Here is a 12,135-nt window from a genome sequence, read left to right as displayed (position 1 = left end):
GGAGTGGCGGAAGCGGCCGCGCCTCCCCGGCCCCCGCGGGGCACACGGGGCGCCTTGGGGGCACGGACAGTTCCGTGTCCGGCATGGCGGCGAGCCCGTGCGGTCTCCTGTCGCGGCTGTCCCGGCTGTGGCGGTGAGGGGCGCTGCCGCCACACCCGTGATGGCGGGCGGGCGGCGGAAGCGGAAGCGCGGCGGGCGGCGGGCGGCGCCGTGCCGGAGCCATGGCGGCCGTGCTGCAGCAGCTCCTGGAGCGGGCCGAGCTCGCCAAGCTGCCCCGCGCCGTGCAGGGCAAGCTGGAGCGCTTCCTGGGCGACCAGCAGGGCGAGATCGATGGGCTGCGGGCCCGTCATGAGCGCTTCAAGGTGGACAGCGGTGAGCGCGGGCGGCGGGCCCGCGGAGCGGCTCGGGGCGGCAGCGCGGGCGCAGCGCGGAGCGCGGTGCTCTCCTCCAGAGGCTCTCGGGGGTGCCCTGAAGGCTGTGAGGCCGGGAGAGGGGTGGGAACGGGTCTGCAGTGGGACCTGATCGGTGTTTGTCTCGCTTTTGGCTCCTGGAGTATCTTTTTTCCTTTTTTTTTTCTCTTGTTGATGTCTGTTTTTTTCTTTTCCCCTTGCTAAGAGGATCAGCAGGGTTAAAATTGTTCAGGGATGAAACTGCGTTTGAAGTGGGCTTAAAGAACAGCTCCATTGATACTCACAGGTCTGATGAGCAGTGGCTGAGGCAGCTGGGAAGGGGCTCAGCCTGGAGAAAAGGAGGCTCAGGGGGGACCTTGTGGCTCTGCACAGCTCCTGACAGGAGGGGACACCCGGGGGGTTGGGCTCTGCTCCCAGGAACAGGGACAGGAGGAGAGGGAACGGCCTCAAGCTGTGCCAAGGCAGGTTCACGTTCGAAATTGGGAAAAAATCCTTTACTGAAAGGGCTGCCAAGCCCTGGTAGAGCTGCCCAGGGCAGTGGGGGAATCCCCATCCCTGTAGGGATTTTAATGCCGTGTGGATGTAGCATTTGGAGACATGGGTCAGTGGTTGCCTTGGCAGTGCTGGGCCATGCTTGGGCTCTGATCTTAGATGGCTCTTCCAACCCAAATAGTTCTGTGCTTCAGTCTGCTTTGGTCCTTGTTGTGGAGGAGAAATACAACTTTGTTCACACAGCTCTCAAACAGGCTTATGTTTATACTTCACTGTTCAATTCCATTCCCTAAAATTACCCTGATGGAATCAATATTTTTATGTTGACTTGGAGATGAGTTGATCACAACAGGAATACCAGCAGAGAGCAGGAGACAAGAGTGTGAGGTTGTGAATATGAGTTAATTTGTAGAGGATGTGACATACTTCTGATGTAAACTTTACTTCTACCTTTCAGTTCTTCAGTCTTTCTCATGGTAGAAATCTTGGTAAATGTATTACTAAAGTGTGGTGTAAATTAAGGTAACCCACAGATTTTAGCAAGTTACTCTCTTCCAGATCCGTTCTCCTCGTGCGTGGCAGGAGGAGCAGCATTATTTGAAATTGTAATGTATGAGCGGAAGAAGATAAACAGACATCTCTCAGTGCTTACTCAGAAGCCCATCCTGCCCAAGAGTGGGATTAATTCTGCTTTTACTGAGTAGTTTACACTGAAGCTCCATGACACAGTTACTGGTTTAGATCACAAAATTTCACATCTAATTCTTTTTTTTCACTGCTAAGGGAATAGAGCCCAGGAGTTAATTTTAAGAAGTTTTCGTTAAAAGTTTCCCCAGATCAAATCCCTTGATACCTGGGGTTATGTGGATTTTATTGTATATGTATAGAAATACTCCAGAAACAAAAGAAGTTTTAAGCTGATGAGCCCACACTGCATAATTGGGCTGATACAACATCTCTGGTTACATCAAAAATGTTAAGGAACTATTCAGATTAACTAGGCTCTTATTTGATGGACAATTTCACAGAATCATGGAATGATTTGGGTTGGAAGGGACCTTAAAGCTCATCTCATTCCAACCCCTGCCATCAGCAGGGCCGCTTTCCACTTGACCAGGCTGAAACATATCACAGTTTCTGGAAACATACCACTTGTCATGCTAGCAAAGTGTTTTAAACAGCAATCATTCAATGTGGAAATGCAGGTTTTTGCCTTCAAAAATGCTGTGGGTTTTTTTTCCTTCCTTTAAATTATCTTATCATCTTAGTATTTTTATATATTCTCTTTAGAATGCTCCTTGGTAAAGGTGAGAAAGAAAAAAATGTTTATTATATGAGACTGAGATGACTTTGTTATTTTGCAGAACAACAGTACTTTGAAGTGGAAAAGCGACTGGCTCAGAGCCAGGAACGACTTGTAAATGAGACCCAGGAATGTCAAACGCTGCGGGAAGAGCTTAAAAAGCTTCGTAAGTGTAACTGTGTAACATCCTTAAGTGTTGAGCAGGATATTCACCCTCCAGCCCAGTGTTGTGGGAACTGCTTCAGATTTTACACAGGAGCTGAAAAATCTTCCATCAGCTGCATTTGTAGGGATGTGATTTGGTAGTGTATTCAAGTCAGCATTTTTTAATGGAATCTTTTGTTCTTATGGGAAAAAAGCCCCTTGCTGGGTAGTAACGGTGCAGTGGGCCATGTATTGATCCTCACAAAAGGTGCTTCTGCTCTGAGCATTGCCTTGGTCTGCCTCAGTACCCCATGTCCATCCAAGGGGAGGTCTGGTGTTCTTCTCTCTCTTTTGGTAACAATGTTTGTCAGAGAAATTGTGGCTCTGTTGCCCTTGGAGGGCGAGTTCTGTCAGGTTCTGGTGGAGATCCCTCACTGCTGTTCCTTCCCCCCAGATGAGCAGCTGAAGGTGCTCAACGAGAAGAACAAGGAGCTGGAGGCTGCCCAGGACCGGAACGCGGCCGTGCAGGTACTGCTGGGCCGGGGCCAGCAGCTGACATCCTGTGCCTCCCTGGCCCTTTGCAGCACACAATGCACTCAGTTCCCAATGGAGAGGATCAGGATCAGCACCAGTATGAGCTCATGGGCATGTGTACATGTCCATGTGTGCAGGAAAATTGTAGGAACTTTTAAAGTAAAAGGTGGTGTTTTAGCAAACTGAATGACAGGTGAGCAGGTGCTTTTGTTTCAGTGTGGATGGATTATTCCATTCTGGCTGAAACCTGTTGTGAAGTGACTTTATACCAAACCCCCAAAATTTGGACAAAGGTATAAACAAGGGTTCTGTTTTCCCCCTTCTTTTCCCACATTCTGGCACAATTTTTCTTGTGTTATGCCCAAAAGTCACTGGGTTGCAGGATGAGTCACTTGAGCTGACTGATCCAGCAGAACAGTAATTTTGAAGCAGGGAGCTAAAACAAGTTTATTATATTGATTTTTCCACAATGAGAAGATGGATCTCATTGTTTCCCCAGAGGAGCTTACTGGGCCTGACTGAGGTGCTTTGTAGTGATACCTTGAGGGCACAGAGAGTGTAGCCTGTAAATAAGTCAAGATTGTTGACTTTGTTTTGATTTTTATATTGGTGGGTGTAAATTGCATTGTTTGGTTGTTTATATTAGTGCATTGTTTATATTGGTGCGTGTAAATTGCATTGTCATTCCTTGTTTACTCTGTTAGCCCTTTTATTTAACCAAACAAAGCTGTTTCAGTAAATTCTTGACTATTACAGCTGTCTTTCAAAGAATATTAAATTGAAATGCAGTTTTGAACAGCTCCATTACGATTTCTCTGCCCACTCTAAGCCTCTTATGCCAGTGTTCATTCAGTTGCCTGGGGTAGCACACTGAGGTTTAGCTCGCTGCTGTGTGGTTCTGAGTGTAAGCAGTGGCTGTAAACTGTTCCAGGCAGCTGATCACATTTCTTTATTGCCCTTCTGCAATCTTTTTCAGAGCCAGTTAAGTCGAGAGAAGGAAGAACTGGAAGCTGAGAAGAGAGACTTGGTCCGAACAACTGAAAGGCGATCCCAGGAAGTTGAACATTTAAATGGTACAGCCAGGAACGCAGTCAATAAATACCAGGAAATAACACAGTCATTGCAGAAAGACACCAGTTTGGTGCCTGTTTTCCTCAATTTAAAATTGTGCCTTATACAGTATCGTAGTGCCCAACATACAATTACATACAAAGCATCTTGCCTGTTGTCATTCTTTACAATTTAGTAATTAAAGCTGTTACACAGCAGCTAACACTGATTTTCTAACACTGATTTATCCCTCCAGAGGATGTTAAACGCTTAAATGAAAAGCTCACAGAGGCAAACACAGAAAAGGCAAAACTTCAGCTGAAGTTAGATGAGCTTCAAACATCAGATGTTTCCATGAAGGTGAGTAGGGCTTTATAAGCACAGTGTGTGTTCTGCATTGTGAGGGATATCACCATTTTGTTATGATTCTTTGGAAAGTAGGTCAAGTGAGTGCCTGTTATTTATAGCAAATTCTTTTATTATAAAATTGGTGGCTGTGACTAGATGTGAGATCTGTATTCCTGGAAGATAAGGGGTATCAGGCTGGGCAAACATGCCTTCTTGGTGGCAGTGGAAGGAAGGACTGCTAAGAAAGACTTTAGCTCCATGAAGGGAGGTAGAAAGGAGAAAATTAATTAGCTGTGAACCTAATTACTCTGTGGGCAGAAAAAACTCCATAAAGAGAGGAGGAAAGGACAAAAACCTCAATATCATAATTAATTTCCTGTAAAAGGCTAATAATCTTATTCATGTTCCCAACTAATGTAAACTTGGAGGAAACTAACTCAAGTGGCAGGAATTTCTCATTGCTTGATAGTTGTAAGTTACTACCAGTGTAATAATGAGCACTGCCTGTATTTACCAATTTATAGTACATTTTGCTACTCCTTGTTTAATCAGAGTGGTTTAATTGGCTGCTTTATTTTCTGTGGAACCACAGCAATCCCACCGTGCAATTCTCTTTTCAGTACCGGGAGAAAAGGCTGGAGCAAGAGAAGGAGCTGCTGCAGAACCAGAACACATGGCTGAATGCTGAGCTGAAAGCCAAAACAGATGAACTGCTCCATACTGCCAGGGAGAAAGGCAATGAAATCCTGGAGCTCAAATGCAGTCTGGAGAACAAAAAGGAGGAGGTAATGTAATTACTGAGTTGTCATTTCTTAGAAATTATACCACCTGGTTAACTGTGTTAAACAAGGCCAATACTTTATTGACTGTATTTGAGTGACCATTTATGCTCTTTCAGCAACTTTTGGGTTTGTTTTTATTTTTAAGTTAAAAACAATGAGACAAGTGTTTTCCAAAATAAACTGGACTGGGAAATAAAAATCTTATATAGTGTCCTTATTTCTTCTCTGAATAGGTTTCCAGAATGGAGGAACAGGTGAACAGCTTGAAACAGTCAAATGAAAACCTCCAGAAGCATGTTGAAGAACTTTTGAATAAACTGAAGGAGGTGAGACAGCTTGAAATATGTTAAATGGCATTGCAGTTGCTCCTATTAATCAAACAATAAAATGAGTGAAATAGAAATAATGGAATGTTCCCCTACCCTGTCTCCTCTTTCATTTGCCAGGCAAAAGAGCAGCAGACAAGCATGGAGGAGCGATTCCACAATGAACTGAATGCCCACATTAAATTATCCAACTTGTATAAGGTGAGTTTGTTAATTCTGTTATAACTGCAGTAGGGTCCAAATCTTATGTAACGCAAGCCAATTTGGAGGTTTTTTCCCCCACAAAATTTGGATGTGGAAAGGCTAACTTCCATTGCAGGACTTTGTGAAACATGCAAAACATTGTTTTCTCTGCTGCTTAGTCAGCATTTAGACTCTTACATTGTTTGGATTATCTTGGAGAATAACAAAACTGGGATTGAAATTGTAATTGTACACCGACTATTTTGTGGATTCATGTTGTAAAACTGTGGTTATGTCTTAGGATCTATTGGAAGGTAAAAGTATATGTGGAAAGTATGGCTGTGGAAGAGATTTTTCTGAGTTAAAAGTTGATTTCTGAACACTGCAAGTGTTGGTGATTTGCTTAGGACCCAGCTGAATGTCCTATACTGTGTCAAAGACACACCATCTAAACAAGTAATATTTGTTCTGTTTGCTCAAAGAGTGAAAAATACTCTGTAACCTTCTGACTAAATCAGCTGAAATGTACAACTGCTTGCTCTGGTTTGCATGTTTTAATGCACAGGCTACTGAGCTCTGCTTTGTGAGCTTTCTTGCACAGATACCCAAATAAACATTGCACAGCTTTGCACTTGGAAGATCTCAAGGTGGAAGCAAAGAAACATAAACTTATATAATATGAGTCACTAAAAATACCATATTTTTCAGACTGTTTGAAATAGTGTATTGAAAATTTCCAGTTTTCTTTAGTCAGAAGAAGGAAAGAGCCAGCAGTAGCTGTAAACAGCTAAAGGCCATGCATTGTATTGGGAACTGCCACATCCGATCAGTGGTGCTTCTTACTCTCAGGCAGTTTGCATCTAAGTGAGACAATCCACATGGAAAGGATTGACCAGCTTAGGTGAATCTTTCAGCATTTTCTGCAGAAAACTGTGTTCATAGTTTGTGGTCAGTTTAAGCTTTCTTGTAAATGTAAGGGTGTGCTGTTGCTGTGTACTAAATGCGAGCTAAAATGCTTTCTTCAGAGTGCTGCTGATGACTCAGAGGCAAAGAGCAATGAGCTGACAGGAGCAGTGGAAGAGCTGCACAAGCTCCTGAAGGAAGCAGGTGAAGGTAAGCTGGCAAAGGGAGGAGAGCACCTGTGCTCCGTTGAGTACCATGATGCTCTGAAAAATGGGAGTTTGTGTTCCTGAAAGGAATTTCACTGGGCTTTTGGGGTGATGGAAATATCAGTCCCTTTGTAACAAAAACTGTACCTAACTAGTTGAATTTACTGATGGTTGGGGAACTATTTTCAAATACACATGGAATTTTGCTATGGATATTGATGAAAGGGTCTAATTTTGCAAGATATGTCTTCACTTTAGCTTTATGGTGTAAGGTCCCTTTCATTGCTAAGGACAGTTGATATTTTTGCCCTTCTCTAAGCAAAGGTGGTAAGCAGAGGTTCATGCTTTTCTCACACTGCTGAATTTTATCAGCATAAACTTCTGCAGATCATATGAAGTAAAATTTAAAGTACACAGCTAAATTCTGATACTTTTAAAATAAAAATCAATCACAACCCATAATGTTCTTGTCTGATTGAATTTTAGCTAACAAAGCAGCCCAGGAGCATTTGGCTGAGGTGGAGGAGTCAAAAGCCACCATGGAAAAGGAGCTGAGAGAGAAGATCAGTAAGCTGGAGAAGGAGCTGGAGAATGCCAATGATTTACTGTCAGCTACAAAGCGTAAAGGTGGGATAAGCTGGCACCTGAAATACAGAAACTCTTGGGCTTTTATGATCTTTCAAGGATATTGTGCTGAATTTCTCTAAGAACCAGCTGCATTAATCTAATGTCATCTTTGGTCGTTTCTTATAGTTCATTTTAGAAGCTGTTTCATATATATACGCATATCCTTATGCATATATATATATATATATATATATATATATATATATATATATATATATGTATATAAATATGCTCCCCTCAGCAGAAAGGGCATTTCTGTCATAGTTTTTTGAAGTTCTTTTGTTAATGTTATCTTTTCAAAGAAAATGGAGAGGAAACTTCAGGGCTGAATCAGTGTGCTTTTAGTGATTTTCTGGAGAGGGAAATGGAGATAGTAAACTAGTCTTATTTTCCTCTTAAAAAAAAAAAAAGGCAGCAGTGAATAAACCTCTAGTCCTTAAATTTCTGTTTAATATTAAATTTTGCTCATTATATTCACTGTTTTGGCTCTGTCCTTTTTGTTGTTTACTACATATCCATAGTTTCTAAAGCATAGAGAGCAGGAAGGAGCAGAGGCATGGAGTACATTTGCTCTATCCCTGTGTTAATTTAATGAAAATAAACCAGTGCTCTGCTACTCCAAACCTCTGACTGTGATAAAAAAACTGAGGTTAAGCCTTGCTCCAGCTATTTCAACTGCTCATGTTCTAAATTTAACTTTTAGGAGTCCTAGTATCAACAGCTTTTCAGTAATTCAAATAAAGCTAGTCAGATATGATATTTAAGACTATTTCTGGTGGGGATTATTGCAGCTTTTGGATGGTAATTGTGGGGTTGTGTCTCCAGGAGCCATCCTGTCCGAGGAGGAGCTGGCAGCCATGTCTCCCACTGCTGCAGCAGTGGCCAAAGTGGTCAAGCCTGGCATGAAGTTAACTGAGGTGAGTGAGCAGAACCTCTTCAGCAGCAAAGCCCTTGGATGCCATCAGTGCCACTGTAAGAACAGAAAGGTTCAGGCTTGGGGCACTCTTTGGGTTTGGGGTCATGTCTGATGTCTCTTGCTAAGTTACTGGGATTTTTTTCAACATGCCTTAGAGTTTTTCTTTAGTAAATCAAATTCAGAAATAGGTGGGTTTTGTTATTGTAAACTTACTTTCTATATGCATTTTTGGCAGGACCAGCCTTTTTTGCATACTTACAGAATCTTTTAATCTATACTGCTGTGCTTTTGGCCTATACTTGCAAAAAATTAATAGGTTATGCAGGTTCTAGGGAGTTTTACACTTCTGTTTATGCAATTTGTGTTGTTACTGTTTGTTACTGATTCCTTTTTGCGTGTATTACTGGTTTTGATATTTCTGTTGTCTTAGATTTGATTAAAATTTATACCTTTTACATAGAATTCTTCTATTGCAGACAGTTGCACTATAAAGTTTGCAATTTTAAAATAATTATGTGTAACTTCTTTGCTAATTGATATGAGTCCTAGAAACATATTTTAAAAGTCCAGCTTGTTCTTCAATTAGCTAGTTCAGATGTATAAAATTGCAGTGCCTACAGGCGTATCAAAACAAAAACAAAACGTTTTTGTTGCAGCTGTACAATGCCTACGTAGAAACTCAGGATCAATTGCATATGGAGAAGCTGGAGAATAGGAGAATCAATAAATATTTGGATGAAATAGTGCAGGAAGTAGAAGCCAAAGCCCCAATCTTAAAACGCCAGCGTGAAGAATTTGAGCGTTCCCAAAAAGCTGTTGCAAGTCTGTCTGCAAAGCTTGAACAAGCTATGAAGGTTGGTATAAAATAAAAAAGCATGTATAATATTTTGGAAAGCAAATTAATTTTAAAATCTTTAAACCTAATTGCTGTTGTAAGTGTATGAAATGGCTCTCTCAGTCAAGTTTTATTATAGGAAAAGATGTATTGGTCTTCCTGGCTTGCAATTTCTGGAATTGTACAAAGCATTTTGCAGAACCAACGTATTTTGTTGTTTTTTGTAGTGGTGATTTAGTCTGATTTTCTGAGAAAGCAGGTTCACTTTAAACAGAGTTTAATGTTAATTTGGCATTAAATTGGACTTCAGTGCTCACTTCCCACTGGTTTTAAAGTGTGCACCAGTGTATTACAAAAGAATGTGGCTTTTGATTCCAGAACACCTGGAGTTTAACCTTGGGAGTGTAACTTTAAGGAGAAGTTTGTTTCTCCAGGCATGTCTGCACGTGCTGTTATCTCTCTGGAAGGGAATGTGTCCTGCTGAGGTGTGACAATTACTCCTGTTGGTGTGCTTGCAGGAGATCCATCGCCTGCAGGACAGCGCCGACCAAGCCAACAAACACGCCTCCTTCTTTGAGAGGGAGAGCCAGAGACTGGAGGTGCGAGTGAAGGATCTCTCCCAGCAGGTAGAGGAAATGTTGCTGTGGTTAAATGTACTGCTGCATTTCAGATGTTTACTTGGAAGTTGCATTCAGCCACAGCCATGGAAACTTTGGCTGTCCTATGTTGGTGACATTAAAGCTTCTCCTGCTTTCAAAACAGGAATAAGTTGAGCTGGATAGAAGTGGCGCTGCTTTAGAATAATATTGTTAAGCATCTGACATGAAAATCTCACCTGTATCATTTCTTTGTTAGATTGTACTGTCTTGTGATCTCTTCACAGAACCGAACAGTTTATGTACTTTTGATTTGTTGCCTTTTGTCAAGCTATTTTTGCTGTCATATAATTATTTTACAAGGATTTATTGATTATAATTGCACATTGTAGGGAAAACCCCTTAATTTCCAAGTCCTTTATTCCCAATATATTGTTTTTCAGAGCAAACTTTAGGGTCTGTGCCGGCCTTACATGAGGACTGCTCTCTTTCAGATCTGTGTGCTGTTAATGGAACTGGAAGAAGCCAGAGGCAACCACGTGATCCGTGATGAAGCCGTGAGCTCTGCTGACATCAGCAGCTCTTCTGAAGTGATCACTCAACACCTGGTCTCCTACAGAAATATCCAAGAGCTTCAGCAGCAGAATCAGCGTCTCCTGGTGGCTCTTCGGGAGCTGGGGGAGGCAAGAGAAAAAGAGGAGCAAGAAACAACATCATCTAAGTAGGTCACCTTTTCCTTTTCATTAACTTTGCACTAAGTAGTAACAGGGATTAATTCAAGCATTTTTTACTTCTGATTGTTATTAATTGTATGCAGCAGCTATGTACTCATAAAAGCAGGTTCTTGTTAAGATACAGGACCTTCAGGCTTCTATTAAAATGGTTTTATAGCTTTATATCTTATAATAGGTCCTGTCATCAAAATCTGAGGTAAAAATAATTGTCAGCCTTCTAGTGACTGATTTCACACAACAGAGCTGTTTTCAAAAAGATACATTTTTATTCCTGTTAGCTGAACAAAAAACTGCATGTGCGCATAACTAAATCACTACTGTAAAGGCCACAGGTGTGAATGCTGTGAAAGGTTCCTAGCCTGACTCTCTGCTCATGCTACTGACATTTTAAAAGTTATTCACATGAATAGAATTCTGCTGTTCAGGAAAGAGGCCTGCTTTCTTTTTCATCTGCAAATGGCAGCCCAAAGGCCTGTCTCCTGGAACTTTGCAGGATTCTGTCATAGGTTCCCAGAATCATTAAGTTTGGGAAAGATGTCCATGTTCAAGTCCAAGCTCTATGCCCCAGATGTCACCAGCCTAGAGCACTGAGTTCTTGGACACCTCCAGGGATGGGGACTCCATCATCTCCCTGGGTAGCCTCTTCCAGTGCTTAAAAATGTCTTCTGTGAAAAAAATTATTCTTGATGTCCAACTGGAACCTCCCCTGGCACAGCTTGAGTCCATTTCCTCTTGTCCTGTCCCTGTTCCCTGGGTGCAGAGCCTGATCCCCTCCAGCTGCTCCCTCCTGTCAGGAGTTGTGCAGAGCCACAAGGTCCCCCCTGAGCCTCCTTTTCTCCAGGCTGAGCCCCTTTCCCATCTCCATTCCCTTCCCTGGACATGCTCCAGCTCCTCACCATCCTTGTAGAAGGAGGGGGCCCAGAGCACGTGGACGTGCCTGTGTGATGTTGAAGGCTGCTGTTGTTGTTTCAGGATCTCTGAGCTGCAGAGCCAGCTGGATGAGGCGGTCAGCGAGCTGCAGCAGCTGCGGGAGTCGCGGCAGCACCAGCTGCAGCTCGTGGAGTCCATCATCCGCCAGCGGGACATGTTCCGCATCCTGCTCACCCAGACCACGGGGGCCATCATTCCTCTGCAAGGTACCCGGGCTGCAGGGGCTGTGTGATCTGCTGTGACAAGCAGAAGTGTTGCTTTAAAACCCCCTTTACCTTCCTGTAGCTTCAGGTGTGTTACCAGAGGAGCTCTGTCTTACATCTACTCCAAAGCGCCCAAGTTTACCTCAGTCCATGGCAACTCCTGCTCCAGTGTCCATGAGTGAGTCCGTGGAGACTGTGGAAGCCAAGGCTGCTCTTAAGCAGGTAGAGTTTTCAGCAGACACTGCACAAAGCTGTCCCTATTTCTTTTTACTTGCTTTTGGTAAGCACTTTTATGTCTGTTCTTTTCTGCAGTTGCAGGAAGTTTTTGAGAACTATAAAAAAGAAAAGGCGGAGAATGACAAGCTTCTGAATGAACAGAATGAAAAGCTTCAGGAGCAGGTCACAGACTTGAGGTCACAAAATGCTAAGATATCCACACAGCTGGAATTTGCCTCCAAACGGTAATTCAGCTACATAATATCATTGCCTTACACGTTCTCTATTTGCCTGATATTGTTTGCACACTTAAACATTGATACTGTCTATTCTGTGTAAGAACATAAAGGAAATAGTGCAGGCGGGATCAAGAGCAGAAGCTGTAGTTGAGTGAGGC

The 12,135-nt window shown here is 42.7% G+C and overlaps 1 protein-coding gene across 4 annotated transcripts in view; it reads left to right on the top strand.

Annotated features, from left to right (window-relative positions):
• The first annotated feature begins 165 nt into the window (after positions 1-165).
• Positions 166-12,135, top strand: part of TPR (translocated promoter region, nuclear basket protein) — a 33,557-nt gene continuing 21,587 nt past the window's right edge. For all 4 annotated transcript variants that reach the window (XM_030279471.4, XM_030279473.4, XM_030279472.4 and 1 more), the window contains exons 1-17: positions 166-372; positions 2,267-2,371; positions 2,804-2,877; positions 3,860-3,956; positions 4,190-4,293; positions 4,902-5,066; positions 5,297-5,389; positions 5,510-5,590; positions 6,598-6,685; positions 7,168-7,308; positions 8,134-8,225; positions 8,881-9,078; positions 9,578-9,685; positions 10,150-10,376; positions 11,362-11,525; positions 11,605-11,744; positions 11,835-11,983. In XM_030279471.4, coding sequence (XP_030135331.4) covers positions 222-372; positions 2,267-2,371; positions 2,804-2,877; positions 3,860-3,956; positions 4,190-4,293; positions 4,902-5,066; positions 5,297-5,389; positions 5,510-5,590; positions 6,598-6,685; positions 7,168-7,308; positions 8,134-8,225; positions 8,881-9,078; positions 9,578-9,685; positions 10,150-10,376; positions 11,362-11,525; positions 11,605-11,744; positions 11,835-11,983 — 2,177 coding nt within the window. In that variant the 5' untranslated portion in view covers positions 166-221. The remainder of the gene's footprint in view (positions 373-2,266; positions 2,372-2,803; positions 2,878-3,859; positions 3,957-4,189; positions 4,294-4,901; positions 5,067-5,296; positions 5,390-5,509; positions 5,591-6,597; positions 6,686-7,167; positions 7,309-8,133; positions 8,226-8,880; positions 9,079-9,577; positions 9,686-10,149; positions 10,377-11,361; positions 11,526-11,604; positions 11,745-11,834; positions 11,984-12,135) is intronic.

Source organism: Taeniopygia guttata, chromosome 8 (assembly GCF_048771995.1).
Source record: "Taeniopygia guttata chromosome 8, bTaeGut7.mat, whole genome shotgun sequence".
In the NCBI taxonomy this organism is placed as follows: Eukaryota; Metazoa; Chordata; class Aves; order Passeriformes; family Estrildidae; genus Taeniopygia; species Taeniopygia guttata.
The sequence above is the reverse complement of the archived record's forward strand: the minus strand, read 5'-3'. Positions and strand labels throughout refer to the sequence as shown.